The following is an 18,993-nucleotide window of genomic DNA, read 5'->3' on the forward strand; positions in this document are numbered from 1 at the left end:
GTTAGAATTTCTGTTCCTAAAGGTGGTCCAGACTTTTAGAATATGCACTCAATTAGTCTACATAAGATGCAGCCTTAACATCACAAAATATCTCAAGACCAAATTAGTGGTTTGTTATTAAGCACTGCTATTTCTATAAGTTTATCATTAAGAAAGAGGGAGATGATTTTTTTTTTTTTTTTTTTTTTTTTTGTAATCAAGAAGTGCAAGTTAACCAGGCAGATCAAATAGTACAGAATTAGTTAACATCAATCGGATTGAGAGAAGAAGCAAAGTTTACCTAAGGAAATGTACATATACAATGGTATTTTCATGCATGTAACCTAATTCCCATGTAGGATCCCACAGAGAGTCCGTTAGATATAGGGAAGATGCATGGAGGAATAAGAAGGATTTTTATGTAGCATTCTTTACTATTGCTGTGTAACAGTTACGAAATATATATATATATATATATATATATTCTAACAAGTAAATATATGCCACAGTGGTACTGCTAGATTTCAGCTAGTCAAAATGCTTTTTCTTGGTTATAGCCTGGATAAAGAAAATGCTGTCAGAAAATACTAACGCTTTGAGGAAAATTTTTGTCAGTGCAGTCCTAAAGAACAGGAATATATATTATATTGCTGCATGTTGTTAGTTGAATTAGTGTAGCATTCTTCTTGCAACTTCCTGAATCAGCCTTGATGTCCCCTATGTCCAATTTACAGGTGAATACCAAATAAAAAAAAAAAAAAAAAGAAAATTTGTTAGAATGGTTCAAATTGCACTTCTGTTCAATGACCCTGGATTTGGAATGGTTTCTATTCTGTTTTCCCAGAGCCTCTGTACATCTAATCAGCTTTTTGAGTTGCAGAGCAGACAAGTGGCTGATACTTCAGAAAATGATAGCAAATCTACCATGACAACAATGAAAGTATGCCCCCAAATATGTATTTCTGAGAAGTTGTATCGTACATTTAAGGCTTAGTTTGTGACCTGAAACATGAGGTCATATAAACAATGCATGTTTGTATCATGGCCACAATCATTACATGTGTTACTCTGCAGGAAAGCAAATGCTTTTGTTTTTCCCCTCATTAATTTATCTAGAGAGACATGATGATGTGAAAACATCACTCACTCCCTTTCCAGTGGCAATTTGGTAGATGTTATTCGGCTGATCAATGTGCTTACATTATAGCAAAAATTTAATACAAACCAGACAAAATAAAACCCAGGTAACTTAGAGGCATGTCTAATTTTTCTCCGTTTTCTAATTCCTTCTTTTCACTGATGATCTTAATTCTCAAATCACAGTATGACATACAGCGTAACTCTGAAAGAGATGAGCTGTATATTTCCCTACTTGTAGACTTGGTCTATGTCTATTTGAAAATATACCAAGATATCCATAGGGCAATGAAGCGTCTTTCTATCTAGGTTTTATCACCCTGTTTGCATATGATATAAATGCTCTGGGCTGAGGGATTTCCCTAAATACTGGGATTACACTCTTGTAGTTGCTATAGGCCTTTGAGTCTTTGTGCCAGAAATGCTTTGGTGCAGAACAGGTGTATAACATTCCCTGAGGGATCCAAGCCATGTTATTTTCCCTTGTATGTCTTGATAAAGTCATCACCATACTGCTTTCCAGAAACAGCAATGCACACTAAAAGACATACCAATGTCCTAATAGTCTTGCTAATAATTCTAGGCTGAAGTGTGTGATTGCTTACATAAACATGATTTTTCTGACTGAATGTTCAAGTGCTGTGAACTGTTTTTGTCGAGTGTTCCGTGGCTATATGAATGGCCAGGTACTAAGCATGAGCTCATCAAAAACTTCTGAATTTCTTGTTTGCTAGAGCAAACAAGATGAATTATTAGTGGTTCAGTCAACTGATTTTGTGTGTGTGTATATATATATGTATATATATAAAACACATATATAATGTAGCTCTATATTGTAGTGCAGAGAAAGATGGAGAAATATTTTTCAGATGGGGAATCAGGCTAAATAAGATTGCTGGATAGCGGGAATTCTGCTAGACAGCACACAGCAATGAACTCCCAGATATTAATATGGTTACGTTTCTCTCTGGGTTAGTTCTGTTTCAGTTTTTCTGCTCAAATGGAACTGTATAATGTTCTTTTTCCTCTCTTTCCTTCCAACTCTCCGTCTGTCCTTGTCTTTCTCTCTCTCCAATACACACACAGAGTAAGTAACAAACATCTGGCCTGAGGGCTTAGAGGATTGAACAACAACTTTGTGCTGTTCTGATCTTATTGCCTGCAGAAAGAACAGTGCCAGCTGTAATCCCAGGTTGACAGTGCTGACATGCAGTGACAGAAGGGGCTCATGCATCCACATTAGCCTTCTCCCTGCTCACTAAAGACACTAGAGAGTACAAAATCATTGAAATCCCATGATGTGACAAAAGATCAAAGCAGAGCAGCTGTGTGAAGAGCTAGTCAAATGAAAAGGACCAGGCATAGAAGTGGAAACCAGAAATTCCCAAATTCCAGTCCTAACTGTATTGACGCTGTTCTCTTTGACTGGGACAATGCTCTTACTACTCTGTGGCTTAGTTTTCCAGTAGGTGAAGTTAGGATAAAGCCTCAATTTACTCAATTATACTCAGGGACTTATAAATAGAAAATATCATACTGTGCACTGAGTATAAAAAATTTTTTGGATTGCATTTTTGCTACTGGTTAGTAAGTACCTGGAGCACTCTGTAGACTGAAAACTTTAATGTCAGACTTGAAATATCTTTTCTGTTTTTCCTTAAGCCCCACAGATTTGTAGTCAGTGAGATCTACTCTGTGTAACAGACTGAGTTGCATTTTATCTCTTCCCTACTGCCTTTACCATAGCAGTTTCTGTAACTCAGGTAATTTCCAAGAAGGCAATTGATTTAAAAGTTTAGAGTAGAAAAAAATACATCTAAAAAGCCTGAAAGTGCCTTTTCCCACTGACCCACCTTACATCTGGCCCTGTGCTACTCAGTAATAATTTTTTTCACTGTTTGGGTGTTTCTTGTACTTCTAGTTCATGGTTGGGCTTTGTGAATAGCATCCGTCTTTGAGAAGGCTTACAGAGACCTGGAATTATTTCCTATTTCTAAGCCAATGCAAACAGGAGGAAACAGGAGAAATCATTTCAAGAGGAGGCAAAGTTTGCGGATTCGTAGTAATTAGGACCAAGCAGATGTTTTCAATCTCTTGTTTATTCCATTGCATAATCAACTGATATTCCTCACTACACCCTTCTAGGTTTTATGAATACAATTTTAAATAATTCAAGAATTTCCCTGAAGAAGCCAGCATTGCCTAGTATGTAATCTGCATAGGAAGTGCTTCTTAATAACCTTCTTTCATCAGTCTTTTACTTGTTTTTAGTTATTTCCTTGTGCTCACCCTAGAGAACTTGATCCCTTCAATAGAATTTTTTAACGTGCTGTTATTTGTAACTGGTTAGCTTTCCAATCCATGTTGGACATTCCTAGCTCTATCTCCCTACTGGCTGTGTCAGACTTAAGCTAGCTGTCTACCTGAATGCACTTGTTTTCAGGAGCACCACAGTGAGACACTGACTCTTTGTAATCTTTGTAAAGCAGGTGTAGTAAGGGCACTGCATTTCTTTCCCAAGACCCTGCACTATGCTAAGGCAGTTGTTCACAGATGTACTCTGCAGTACATACAGCTGTATTTCCGTAGTTCCATGTTAAACACCAATGCCAATTGGTGTGAATGCTTGTAACCTGGTTTCTCCACCAGTGTTTTTCCAGTGTGACTTTCATAGCCACAGCTAAGATGAATGAGAGTTAATGGAATTTAAAATATAAATGTAAATAAAGCGGCTTTGGCATTTTGTTGTTACTCCTTGGTCCTGCAGGGCTATGTCAATCAGTTTTCCTAAAGAAATCGAAGAAATGAGATGTGAGGGCGATAACAGTGGATCTTATTCTGATCTCTGTTTCATATCTCTTTGTGCAAAATGAAATTTGTCCTTGTTTAAAATGGAAAGATCAATATGTAGTTTCAGTTGTTCTTTAATAGTCACTTTAGCCTGCCTGATACGGAGCTTAATTGGGACATGGACAGCAAAAAACACGATATATACATTACTTACAGAATGTCTCAGAGAAGATACATTCAGATTGCTTCATATCTGTAAAATGGTTGTATTGGGAGCTGCTTTCTCTATACCATACCCTAGCTCAATTCTCTAACACAAGTGAGCTAAAGGAGACTGTTCTTATTATTAGCTGAAGTAATTATCTGACGTGTAAAATAAAGTTCTGATCCCATTTTGTCAAAACTAACTTTTCTTTGGCACCATTGCAAAAGTTTGATTAACCTCCTTCCAAATTCATGGGGCTGCGTTTTCTTTTCATTTTGCTCCTGTTGTACTTATGGGTTAGATATCAAGGTGAGGCATTTATGTTCTTGGTCGTTCAAGACAGAACTGAAAGATTAATCTAAAGAAGATTGAATGTTGTGAATTTTTCCTGGGGCAGAGGGACAGATTTGGATGATTTTGTGAACTCTTCTCTGGTCTGATTAATGCTATAATGGTTCATGTTAACTGCACCTAATCTCCTACTTTGCCTCTGAATTTCCCATTGAGCATGGCCTTTGCTGCCTTACTTTAAACTTGGACCCTATATTTTTTTAAAGATAAATCCAGAATTATTTAGTTTAAAAATTTTTAATATTCTTATAGTTAACATATTAAATCTGAGTACCTGGAGTAGAGGAATGGTACATATGAAAATGTAAATCGCAAGGGAAACCAAAATAGAATGGCAACAGCACAAAGCTTTTGATTGAAATGATAGGAACTTAGAAGCAACTACAGTCATCTGGTCAAATGAGTAACTTTTATGCTACTGAGATCCCATCTTTTGTCATGAAAGCAGTGTGCTGAGGAAAGCTGCAGTGTGAAGATCAGTGTTTAACTCCATTCCACAGTGAGATGAACGGAGAGGTGTGGCTCACAGCAAACAAATTGATCAGAGCAAGTTAAAGATAAAAGTCAAGGGCATCCAGGATTAAGGAGAAAAACAGACAAGAAATAAAATGAGAACTCAATTGCAAAATATGTTTTGAACTGAATCTAAGAGTGAAGGAAAAGCACACTATCTGAGACCAGAAATAAAAATAAACAATGTCAGTAGTTGGCTATTTTTCAGTCACTCAAAATAAAATGAAAAATTTGAATTCATTTTCCATAGTGTCCCTTCTTAGATGAGGCAAAAAATAAAGCTTTGCAAGAATTTGTAGAGACTATCTGTGGTAGTTACAAAGACAGATTGCACATCACAAATCTTATAATTATTTTGTTTAATTGCTTGGTTATCTTGCTTCATTTCTGTGTAAGTCACATCTATGGTTTCAGATTTGGACTTTTTCCAAGTGTTTTATAAAAACGGCTGTGAGTAAATATTTTTTACGTGTTACAATTTTAATGAAAACGTTTCCTGTTCTATATTACATATGCCACAGTATGGCTTTGTAGTAATACTACAAAATAGGCAGCTCTGAATGTAAAATGTAAACAAGTGGTATCTTTACTTCATAGTGTTCAAAACTAAATATGTGTTTAAGAAAATGTGAAAATGGGACAATTCAGTATACAGTTAATTTGCAAGTGCAACAGAAGTGTTTCAGTAGGTTCAGTGTGCGCCTATCACAAACAACCTTCTGAAACTTTTGTGGTTGGCAAAATCTCTGCCTTTCATTAAATATTAGAGTAAACTGGTAGTTACTGCATGAAGCACCTCAACCTCTTTTTCTAGAGCACTTGGCATCAGATCTGGAGGAATCCAGGGATTGAACTGAACTGGATCAGTTATTCAGAAGATAGAGCACACTTAAGGTCAACTTGGAAACTACCATGCCCCCCTTTCCCACACTGATGTCAATTAACTATATGTAAATCTTAGAAAGTGAGATTATGGGCTTCTGTAACATCTCAAATGGTTTCAGAGGGTGTCAGAGGCTGCTGTGCAGAGTAGTCAAACTTGCTGGTCCTCCTTGCACTGAAATTCCATCTAAAAAAGCAAAGTGAGGCGGAATCAGTTTAAACCTAGAGCACTAATCTGGAACCATTTTCTTAAATCATTCATACCAATGTATAGCCTTTCTTTTATAACTGCTCATAAGATAACATCTCGTTGTTTTTAAAAACTTATAATCAAAGTAGAAAATGTTGCTGCTTGTATTCTCTCTTCATAAAACAGCCTTTGGCATTAATTTAGAACAGATTAATGTTTTCGTAGGATATTCTTCTTAGCATCTTCACAGACTTGACAACACGTCAGGTTGTATTAATATTCCACCTGGAAGCAAACACTTCCTTTCTGCACAGTGCAATTTGCTGAAATCTTTTGGCTTTTCTCTTTCTTACCAAAAGGCAGTAAATCATTGTGATTGATATCTGGGCCAAGAAGAAACATTTTTCAGAGCTTCAATCTCTCTTTTAATTTCTTTGGTTTAAGAATCCATTTTTGTTTAGAAATAGGTGTTAAGGCAAAAAAAAATTGACTGTTTCCTTAAAGAGCCATGCAAGGGTAAGTAAAACATCATCCAACATTGTAGGGTCTTGGAAGAGAATTCTACTTTGCCCATGAGAAAATTTTAAGTATCTCTCCCTGAGATCTTACTATGAATAAAAACATTTCCTGTGGGAACAGCTAATAGTGATTAGCAGAAGTAAATTCTGTTGATTTTTCCCATTTTAGTTTGATCTGAATTGAATCTAATTTATGTATATCTGTGTAGTCAGTTTTAGCAGTAATATACTGGGGGATCCATGAAAAGATAAAAGACTGGCAACCAAAAGTATTTAGCCAGCAGGTTAAATTTTATTATATACATACCAGATATTTTGAATATTCAGGTTAAAAAGAATTCAGGGATCCAGAACATTTCAAAATGCTACCATGAAAAACCTTGAGATCATAAGAATCTAGATACTTAACAATGTGTTGGAAAGTTGAGGTTTTACAGCATATTTGCATTTCCAGTATCTGTTAACTTCGGAGATGAAGCTGGATTTGTTTTAGTTGCACGTATGAGTATTAAATGGGATAACAGACTTGTTTTATCCCCATCATCATGCATCTGGATTTGATTGTATTAGAGAATTTTGCATGAGGAGGGAGAAAAATACGTGAAGGAATGCATTTCTGAGCTTGAGTTTTTATAGATGAAACTGAGTATTGAAGCAGTCTATAAACTATTTTAATGTACAGGGTTTCTTTCTGCAGAAGAATAAGGGTGGAGATTATCTTAAATAACAATATTCTATTTCTCTTTATATTATTTAAACAATTAGAATTTATGGTTCGAAAAATATTTAGTCAATCACAAGTAGCAACACCAACTGGTACAACCTTATTATAACAAATAATGTTCTGCAGGCCTTTGAGACCTACATTGATTCTGAATGCAAAGGAACTATGGGATTAAATGCATTTTCTAAACTGAACCAAAATGACTCATCTTATCCTACATATTCCTTTCTGAAATAAGGCTTTGGATTAGAGCTGGACTCAAAGAGAAAGAAGGGAGTCCAGATTATGTGAGTGAAGGGATTGTTCAACCATGTGGGCATATATGTCATATAGTTCTAGAAAGGCATTGCACTGAGGTCACAAAAGGATCATTACTGAACTTCATGTTGAATTTACATCACTACTTGTTGCAACCATGATATTTCCTTTCTGAAGTCTCATATCAAATGCTGTGTTTATTTTTTTAAGCTTAACTCAAAGTCAATATTAATTTAATAATTGTATGTGTTTAATGGTATTTACTGAACAACCCAAGCTCTTGAAAAGGGAAAGCTTGTTTTCTAACTCTGTTGTAATCGTGTATATCAACAAATACGTTCTCATGCACATTTATTTAAAACTCATTCTCACTAATGTATGAAATAAAATTTAAAAGCAAAACAAAAAAATTAGATCAGATGCTAATGTTGAATTTTAAACCTATTTGAATTTTCTAATGTCCTTCAGCTTTTCATAGATTTTAAAAGGTATGATTTTATACATATATTAATCTTGCTGAATATATCTGCCTAATAATAATAATAAAATTAAATTAAACCTGATTTTTTAAAACAGATTTAAAGATGTGGTGGGCAATAGTTGTCATTTCTGGCTTTCTTGAAGGTCATTTACAAGAAATTCATTTTTAACTGTCATGTCTTTTTCACTGTCCCATTTCCTTTTTACCTTAGTCTTGCTGGCCTGTTCTTATGAGATGTTCTATTTCTGAGAAATTTCAATTCACTACACTTTTCCCTTCTACAGCCAGACCTTTATTACCAGTCATATTCCTTGCAGTTTGAAAATCTCTACCACTGACCAGGTGAAGCATCCTGCTGTTATTCATATATATGTATGTAGTCAAGGAAATATACATGTATATGTATATTTCTTCAGGATGTATTTACATTGGAAAAAAGATTCTAGCATCTGCTTCAAAATTCAGATTAACATAAAGTCTTGTTAGGCTATTTATTTGTGGGATTTCAAAAGAAGCATTACAAACTTTGCAGAGCACTTGTGATTCTTGGACTACCACCTATTCCAAACATGTATCGGAGCACTGGCATGCAGGATCTGTTCATGGTAGTATACCACAGTAAACTGGGGGCTTACTCTGTTTTTCTAGTTTTCAAAGTATTATTATTAACAGAACACTCTTTTTATGCCTATCTGATGAAACAGCTTCTATAAAAATAAAACATGAAGCAAACATTAGAATGAGTCACAAAGTGACTTGTAGTTGAAGAAAACAAAAGCAGGATGATGGCATTTGTTTCTTATCACTCCTAATGTAATCAAGCCATATTGTGCCTTTCTACTAAAGGTTAGATCAACCCTTCTGATCTGTACCTGGCTTTTTTAAATATCTAGGGAATATGAAGACAGACTTTGACTCTTATCCCTATCTGTATTGTGCTCTCTGTGAGTGATAAATGCTTTTCTTCAAAATACACTTTACTGAATGTTGCAGTTATGCATTAATGTGAAACAACTGAACTGCACGAAATTTATACTTAAAGTATAAATCATTTCTGCTTTCATATTAGCTTCTAAACTTCTGTTTTCCTATGGCAACTGGCCCTGGTCTTTGGTAACTGGACATAAGTCCTCATTTATATTTAACATTTCTTCATGTTTTTAATTGTTACTTTTCTTTTTACTATTTTCTTACTCTTTTTTGAGTTGTTTTTTTTTTTTTTTTTTTTTTTTTTTTAATCTAATTCTATTACATCCTTTCACCATTAATTTCTTCTAATTTCCTCAATTCTTTTTACCAGTTTTCAAGTCCTAACACATATCTTGTACTACTGCAAGAAGGTTTATCAAAATGCTGCTATTTGTATGCTTGTGTGACTGACATATCTTTCATGTTCTGCTATATTCTTTCACCATCAGATTTAGAGTCTGTTCAAAATGTTTTAACTCATGTCACTGAGTTCATCCAAGGTCTCATGTCTTGGACAAATTCTACATGCCTTTTAACCAAGCTGGATAAGAAAATACTCTGAAAATTAAGGAGAGATGTTATTCATAGGATTTAACTTCCTTGACCTTCCAGAACCTCAGGCAATTGGATGTATAACTATTCTCCACCTTACTAAAGATAAATCTCTTTCAAATATATTATGTATGCACGCATGTGCTTATTTATTTATAGCTAAATAAAGTCATAAACAAACAAAAAATCTAGGATGTCTTAACCATTGCATTGACTTTTCAGATTGTTTTTAAGCTGTTTTTTAAACTTTAAAGGCAACACTGATAGTGAACGGTTCCAAATGGTAAAACAGAAAATCCCCTTCAAATATAACCGGCCTGTAGAGGAGTGGCTGCAGGAAAAAGGTAATAGTCATTAAAACTTTCATTTTAAACCCATTTGATTCTAAACCCTCATTTTTAAAGCCTGCAAATAAATGTTTCTTAAATGATAATCGCCTGCTGCATAAATGACTGTTTTAATTTTCATTATAATTTGTGTCAGCTTCCACCTGCCATATGTTGATAAATCATGCTATAATACATTGCTATTAAAATGCAGTTAAAGGGACAAAATTCTGAGCTTGCTATCACAGTAATGAAAAACAAGCAAAAATTCAGGAGACATTTTCTAACAAAATAAAATGAAGAAAGGATGAGAGCAACAACATGTATTATGGCAATTTCACCACTGCATGATCTTCCTGTTTTGATTTGTTTTAAAACTGCATTCATATCTTTATTATCAAAGTTTTCTTAAAAAAAAAAATTCAAACCTTATTAAATCACTTCCTGTAAGTTTCTTTTTTCCCATTAGTCTGACCAGCCACTGTGGCTATGTGTTTTCTAATTGTTTTCAAATAACTAAACAATTTTAAAAAATGTTGTAAAGAAAACATTTTTTAACATTTTCTTTTAAACTACAGTGAGGGAGACAGAGAAAGATGATCGTTCTGTTGCTTTTATTCTCTGTGTGGAGTACAATTTCAACACTCAAATAATACATTTTATGTTTGAACTCAAATTCTTCCCTACCATAGTCTAGGGTACTGCTATTATCTTTTGTGAGCTTCTCTGGAGTAATTGGCCTCAGTTCAACAAAATTTTTACCAATATGCAAAAGTCCAATTGGCTTAAGTGAGAATTCTACATACACTTCAGTGATCAGCTGAAATGGGTCTTGTGTCAGAACAGTAATGTTCTTTTATAAAGAGTTTGGAGAAGTACTAAATCTTGGATTTAGAACTCATTCCAAAGCTTGTTGAAGATAGCTTAATAACTCTCAATGATTTCAGCAGGATTTAGGCTGGTCTCTTGGTAATGCCAGTTCTTTTCCTTCTAAACTAAACGTGTTATCTAAATTAAAAGATCACTAGAGGTAGTTTCTTTCTTTTAAGCCTTGGAAAACAGAACACAATCTTCTCTGATTTCCCTTAAAGAAAGTACTGCTGATAAAAGTGGGTGACCTTTGAACTCAAATCTTGCATTTTCTGTGTTGACTTAGTCTGTGGGTATTACCAAATTTTCCAAGAAAAAAAATCAAATTTTGTGCAATGGGAAAAATATATTCTATATTTTGTTTTTAACTTCTATCCACACCTGAATTAGAAAATTGACTTAGCCAGCAGGGATCAAGTTAAGGCCATTAAAAACATGGCTACTTGCAGTCAAAATATTTTTTGTGAAAAGTCTCATCCTTCAAAGTGCTGTGCACACAGTTCCTATTGATTTCAGTGACAGCTGGCAGTGTTGCCCACTTTCCAGATTTGGTCTACAACTCTGATGTGTTTATAAATAAAGCTAAGAAAATTGTATAACTAAAGCAGAAATATGTTTTGATCATCATGGTTTCATGGAACAATTTGTTTCTGCTGGCTAGTAAGAAGATATTTAGATAAAGGTATACAGAAAATGCTTATTGAATCTCAGTAGGCTACCCTGTTAATTTACAAGATCAAACTAAAATAAATAAAGCTTAACACTAAACAGTGGATAATCTTGGTAAGTTTGAATTGCTAAAGTCCCTTTAACACTAAAGACAGTGATTGCCTCAACTTTATTAAAACGGATGCATGTCAAATTCTTTGATGCTATTCATGTGCTTGAGAACCCATTTTTTTTATTCCATATCTTTTATTTTCCTTTTTGGTTTTCTACAAGTTTTTTCTTTGATTTATTTTGTGTCACTGCTTCTCTAAGTTTGAGCTTATAAGCATGCCAAGGTACTTTCCCTTTGTAAGCCATCCTAAAGATTTGAATTGAAGTCTACTTTTTGTGAATATTGATGCTTTGTTAAAAGACAATCACACATGCAGTGGGATCTGAACGACAATATTTGAGAATGCAGACACTCTTGAAGGAAAGAATGATTTTAGGCTAGATGCATATACGTGTGATTTTCCCAGAGTGAAAGGAAATTCAATCTTCACATTGTGTATTAGGAAAATGGCATCATGCAGTGCAACCTGTAACAATACATCTTCGTTCCTTCATTCCAATGTAGATAGACCTTCTCAGCAAATTATATAGCATCCAAAAAATCAGAATGAAGAATTGACCTAGCTGTTCACCAGTCTGCTCATCCATCTGGTCATCCATCCAACACTTACTGAATCATAGATAGCTTCTGTATAAAGATGATGAGTGAAGGCATAGCTCACTATCAAAATTGAATAAGATGAACTGATGAGTGGAGGAATAGACAGATTCATAAGTGAATTAACGCACAGAAAAGCTGTCTTCCATTGTTAGTTCTTGGCTTGAGTGGGGTAAGATTAAACGCATTCTAATTGAGTTTTTTACTGCCATAGATTTGGCATTATTTTGGTACCACTATTATATAATTCATAATAATGAAATGTATATAATGCAGCATCTTTCTGAAGTGGCAGCATTAATGTTGAAGGGTTTTTTTTTTTTAATTATATAAATTGTTTACAGTATTCAGAGAGGTACACCTACAATCTCGAATTATACGAGTAATACGTAAAACATTAACCACTATTAACTTCACTGAAATTGTGAGTTTTAAAAAAAGTTCTAAATTGTTCAATTTCAGATATCATAAAACCAGGTTATTTTATTAGTAGAATACCTGGTGCTTGCTACCTGGTTCGGATGTTTGTTCTGCAGTATGAGGAGCTGATAAAGTCACAGATACGTTTCAACAAAGGGTCTGATTCTGGAAGCTCTTAATTCTGCAAATTCCTCTTATGTGAGGGGCCTCATTGATGTGAACTGCACTTTTGGAGCAAGAACTGTTGATGTGAATTTGGGTTTGCAAAATCAGGCCTGAAATCTCTCCTAGAATTACAGAAAGCTTATATTTCACTAAGACTTCTCAGTGAAATTTCTTATTGGTGTTCAGCTCTCCAAATGAAGAAGTCAATGAGAGACAAACAAATGAGAACTTGAACTACTCAGAATGTTTAAAGATCACCTCAGAAACACAAAATACACTTGTCATTTTTCTCTACTATGGCACTAAGCAGTGGGAAGAATTTTTTTGTGGAAAATATAGACTATAAGCTCGCAACCCTTACACATGTAATAGAATTTATAAATACAGTTCCTCAATCAAATTCAGCAGCCCAGTAAGTTTCACTTAGGGGGGAACAAGGGCTAACATATAATAAAAAAAAATAGTTAGAAGAGGTCAGTGGTGGCAGAATTATGTGTACATTTTCTCAATGATATTCTCTCATTTCATATGCATTTCCCTGTTGTCTTTATTCATGCATGTGTATGCTGTCACAGAATGAAGAGCAAAGAATTACATATTATAGATAACTCAATCAAGTGATTGTTCTTTTAGCAAACAGAGTTCTAGTACCAGTATTGTCTGCGGTGTTTACCATATGGTGTAGTGCATGAATTGTCCTGAACTGGCAGTCCACTTACTGAACAAGGACAACTCCAAAATTCACAATCAAAATTTTGTTTTTTACTGGAGTGTGGCCATTTCCCTGGGGTAAGGTGCCAGCATTAGAAGATGCAGAAAAAAGCCTGGAAATAGAGAAGTGATTTTCCTTCTCCCTCACCCCACCCGCACCCCCCAGCTCCCACCTTTAATGTACTAATTTCTCATTTTGAAAAAAAAAAAAAAAAGATATGACAGATATATCTAAAGATGTACTATGGGCTTGGGTTAGAGTGAACGAAGTGAATGACATCTTTTGTAGGTCCATAATTCTCCAGTAAAATGGGAGGAACCAGAACCCCTTTCTTTTCCTCCCTGGTTTAGGAAGCCCTTCTCCTGGAGCAGTAAAAAATGATTCTTCCTCACCATTGCCCACCCCTTTTCCCTTTGGTAAAAGATGATAGAAAGTGACAGTTTTGGTTCAAGCAGAAAAAATGAATAGAACTGGGAAGTTTTGAAAGGTCAGCACTTTCCCTTCATTTTCAGCAGTATCATTTCAAGATTAGTGAAAGAAGATGGGTGATGATATTCCCTGCTATTGATTCACCTCATCTCCATTTTTTGGCACTGTATCATAAGTGAAGTGGGAAGGATGGAACAATACAAATGAAGTGTCTGGGTGTGTAGGGACAGAAACAGCATGGAAGGAAATGTAGTTCTAGGGAGAGGGAATATGTGAGGAGAACAGAAGATGGTGAAGTAAGGAACTGACAGCATGTCCATTAGAAAATCTAATGCACAACAGGACAGAGCTACTAGGAAGAAAATCAGTCTCTGAGGCCGTAGTATATGACAAGTTTCGCCTTCTACAGTGTACAGTACCAATTCCTCTAGATTTGAGGGGAGTTGGATTGAAAGAGCTGTACATTTTGATGGATTTTTTACTGGATCCTATTCTCCTCATAGACAAGCAGAAAGACTGAGAGGGGGAAAAAAAAAAAAAAAACTGCTCTGATTTTACATGCTGGGAATTTGTGGCTCCAGTGCATGTTTATTGCTTTAACATACATAAAGATCCTCTGGTAAGTTTAAAACATCCTAAGATGCAAAATGCTGCGTCAAGTGTTTAAACATTTTCCAGGGGAAGGGCACCCTCGTTTCTTATTTCTCATTTTTTCATCAGTGCTGTTCCTCCACCCTGATCAAGTCCTAGTGTTTCATTTACAAATCTGTGGGTGAGGAGCATAAGGGGTGCGCAACTCACCTTCACATGTGTCCATATGTTGCACCTCTCCATACACTTTTGCTCAGTTAACTAGGGCCCTCTCTGGGGACAGGAACTCCTTTCAGATACATTTCTTCTCTTGTCCCCATTCTCTTCCCCATGGTCCATCCTGTCACCATAAGATGATGCAACACCGCATCACCACTTGACTTCGAGACCTGCCACGACGACCACCAAAATTGGTGAGCTCCCCCTTGTATTTTGATCTGCTTTAACCACTGTCTGTGAATAAATGAGCAGTGGGCTATACTTTGTGCTTTGCTACATGGTGGCTTTTTGCACTTCTAGTCAGGGTGGACTGTAGAGGAAGTGGTGAATGAGAACTGGGGAGCGGGAATGGGATGGGGACACATGATACAAATTTCATAAAAGCAGGAGAACACAAATATTTGAATGGTGGTTGTCTTGATGCTGTTTTGATAATCCTTCAAAGCAGTGCCTAGTCTGTCTCTCTTGTAATTCAACAGATCCAGCTGGTGTGGTCCTAATATTCTGAAGAACAGTGAAATTATAGGCACTATCTTTGCACTGCATGAAGCAATTTATTTCTTAGCCTGGGACATACGCAATATTTATAGAGCAGACAAGGCTAAATGTGATTTAAGTGGCCTGCAAAAATAGAATTGACAATTGTTATAAGGATTTATTTTTTAAAAAGTGTGTTTCTTATTACATATTATATCAATCCACTCCTGATACTCAAGGTGTGACCTTGAATAAACCACTTAACTTGCCTACTCTTGAATGTAAACATCTGTAAGTGGGATTTACATGTAAGGCTTTCTGGGATGTAGTTGTTATCCTTACTGTTTCAAGAACTTTGCTCTTTCAGAGACATTGTGATGTTAGTGTTTGCGTTTTCCTGGTTTTAGTTTTGTGAGCCTTCACAACAAAAAAATTTCAGGTGGAAGATCATGAATAAGCCTATCTTAAGTTTCATTTACAATTCCTGTATAGATGGTGATTAACAATTGATCACCACCAATTTTTCTGGTGTTATCTCCTCAGGCCACCCCTCAACACCTTTGCAGTGTTAAAAATGGTTTTACGAGACAATTCCACGCTTTGACCAGTCAAAAGGGAAGGTTTTTTTAATGGGTTTTAAAAGGTTTTAAAAAAGGTTTTTTAAAGCTTGATAGGTACTGTGATTTGAATTGATAGCAGGAAAAAAAAAGCCACATATTGAAGTCTTTTTAGTAGTTAAAGATTGGTCCAACTCTAAAGAAGTGGGTTCAGGTTTCTGACTGTATCATAGCTCCTCTGGATTTTTGATGCACAAGTGGCTATGGATGGATGAGGGTTCAGGCGTTCTTGCTTTCAAAATAATCTCTATTATTAATGAATCACAGGCAATACATTTTCATATTCTATTTCTACCCTACAGTCTTCATAAACACTGAGAATGAATCTATTTCTTTGTTGTCTATCATTTCTGGCCAGGATTCAATGTAAGGTACAAAGTAAAGGAAATGTCTAGCAATAATGTTGTTCCACCCCCCTTCACTAGGACGACAGTTAACGATCTTCAACACCCAGGCGCAAATAGCCATAGGAGGAAAAGACAGAGGGCGTCTCTTCCAAGGCCAACTCTCCGGTCTCTATTACAATGGCTTGAAAGTGTTGAACATGGCAGCAGAGAACAACCCTAACATTAAAATCAATGGAAGTGTCCGTCTTGTCGGGGAGGTCCCTTCCATCTTGGGAACAACACCCACAACCTCTGTGCCACCAGAAATGTCTACTACTGTCATGGAAACCACAACTACGATGGCCACCACTACAACCCGAAAAAATCGTTCACCACCTAGCATCCAGGTGAGTCAATTGGTCTTGGATGTTTTCTTGGGTTCTTAATTAATCTCATTTCTCTGCTCATTTGTATGTTCACTAGAACTGTTATCTGAATCATGTTCCACTCTTAATGTTTTTGTGAAGATAAGTCAACACACAATGTGCTGTCCTCTTGTGTTGGTGAACAAACTCAATGAATTACACGTATTTATAATAATGTAATAATAACAGATTTTTCTCCTGTTCAACTGCAACCGTATTTAGGTAAGTAAAATTGCTCCAAAGGAAATTAGAACAAGATTTTAAACATTTTTTCAGTTGGATATACTGTGAAATGTATTGCTAAGAGAGTAACAAAGCCTTATAGGGGGGTGTGCGTATGGTTATTTATCACTATGATACTATATACTGATGCAACACTGATGTTCATAATGGAGTGAAAAGCAGTGGAGCATTACATCCTGATTGAGCCATTTTTCATTTTCCTTGTACAGACTTCACACCATCTAGATCACTTTCTTGCAAAATGAAGTTGCTCCAACATAGAGCAATTTCAGCATCTTTGGTAAAACACATTCTTATGATAAATAGATCTCAGATATTCTAGCCAGATTGTACCAACATAGTGTGTTCATACCTAAAAATGCAGCGGTTTTGAACTACTTATTTGGTTATAGCCAGACAGTGGTATTGATTAGAAATAAAAACTTTATATTTGCTCTTCTTGTATGCGTAGGTTAAAGAATAACGTAAATAATCAGTTGAGTAGTGGATTAGTATTTCAAAATGATTTATTTCAGTAGTATACCATCACGGTATTAACTAGGGTGAAGTACATGTTCTAAAATTTTTATTTACATAAGATCCTCATCAAGTTGAAATAATGTGCTTTTGTTGATACTCATGTATACTGACTGAGACACTACCTAGTGATTATTGATCATAGAGTGCCTTCATTAAACCCCCAGACAAAGGTATTTTTTTGTCCAGTTAGAGAAAAAAATGTAAATGATTCCATTTCCTTCTCTGAAACAATTTCTTCTGCTTGAAATGGAAGAACCTAATGAAATAAAGTACTTTGAAATCTAGAATCATGCAAGTAACACACTTGTCTTCTACTGTTTCAGAAGATTTCATCAGTTACTGGTTGTGTTTGTGTATATATGGCTATTCTCTTTATTTTAAATCTAGCACTGGTCACTGAGGATATGAAAAATTGTCCTCTTAACTATATTAGGAAGTCAGGCCACGCCCAGAGTGCTGTGTTCAGTTCTGGGTTCCTAAGCATAAAAGAGATATGGAACTACTAGAGATGGTCTAGAAAAGGACCTCTGAGGTGGCTAAAGGACTGATACATCTGTCCTTTGAGGAGAATTTCAGAGAGTGTGGAACCATTCAGCCTGGATAAAAGAAGGCTCAGGGGATCTTATTGATGTGAACAAATACAGTAAGGGAGGATATAAAAAAAGACAGAGACAGTCTCTTTTCAGTGCTACCTGGTGATAGGACAAGAGGCAACCAGTACAAACTATATGCTGTAGGTTCTGTCTGAGCATCAGGAAGCGTTTTTTCACTGTGTGGGTAAGAGCTTTTGAGTCTCCATTCTTGAAAGGGAGATCTTTAAAAGCCACCAAGTCTGCTCTGGATGTCCCTGCTTGAGCAGGGATTGGACCACTTGGAAAGAGAGGTCCTTTCCAACATCAACCATTCTGCAGTTCTGTGAGTTATTTTTGCTGCAGCAGAAAAATGAATTTCAAGCCAAGTTTTAGTGTTGCCCCAACAACTTTGGCACTACATCCAGTTGGTAGCAGGACTGAATTATGAGACTCAAACACTCAGTAATCATTTCTAAAAGTTGCAGCCAAATAAAGAGAAATTACTCTAGGTTTCTTTCCTGTTTGTCATAAACTGTGAAAGAATTAGTGTTCCTTCTCCTCAAAAGCTTACTCTAATTTTAGAGAAAATTTTTGTATGATTACATCTCCAGCAGAATGAAGTGTTGACCAGATCCTGCTCTTGTTGCTGTAGTTTATTGGAGATTTTCTATGATTTATAAAGTTAACAGAACTGTGTTTAGCTATAGGAATGTAACAGAGACTAGTACTGGACTTCAGTGGTCTGAGTGAAGCTGGAAATCACCCTGCAATGTTTGATGAGGAAATCTTCCAGAAAGCTTCCTGCCTAAGCTACGTGGTAGTTCAGTGGGCCTGTAGAGACCATTGTATGCCGAAAGTGCATCAAGAAGATTTAATAAAGTGTCAAAGTGCTTCTAAAAACATGGTTAGAGCAATGATTTCCTGGATGCACATGCACCACAACAAATGGTCTCATCTTAGATGATATTAAAGCAATAACTCTTTGACACTTCAGACTGCCCACTGAAAGCAAGATAAAAGTCAATATGTATCTCCATTACAAGTTTCTGCATTTCAATACTGGGACATTTTATTGCTGCCACAGCACAAATGGCTCTACTTTCTTCCTTACTTTTGGTAGAATTTGATTCTGTCAGCTTGCAATGCATTATTTCT

The 18,993-nt window shown here is 35.7% G+C and overlaps 1 protein-coding gene across 8 annotated transcripts in view; it reads left to right on the forward strand.

The window, feature by feature from the left end:
• The window catches only part of NRXN3 (neurexin 3), a gene marked incomplete at both ends in the record, with an annotated part of 895,090 nt that overhangs the window by 774,853 nt on the left and 101,244 nt on the right, over positions 1-18,993 (forward strand). For 4 of the 8 annotated variants that reach the window (XM_079537660.1, XM_079537661.1, XM_079537666.1 and 1 more), the window contains 2 exons: positions 9,804-9,893; positions 16,179-16,486. In XM_079537660.1, the coding sequence (XP_079393786.1) occupies positions 9,804-9,893; positions 16,179-16,486 (398 nt within the window). The remainder of the gene's footprint in view (positions 1-9,803; positions 9,894-16,178; positions 16,487-18,993) is intronic. The other 4 variants (XM_079537663.1, XM_079537662.1, XM_079537664.1 and 1 more) reach the window with 1 other exon arrangement.

Source organism: Tetrao urogallus (genome assembly GCF_951394365.1).
Source record: "Tetrao urogallus genome assembly, chromosome: 6".
Lineage (NCBI taxonomy): Eukaryota > Metazoa > Chordata > Aves > Galliformes > Phasianidae > Tetrao > Tetrao urogallus.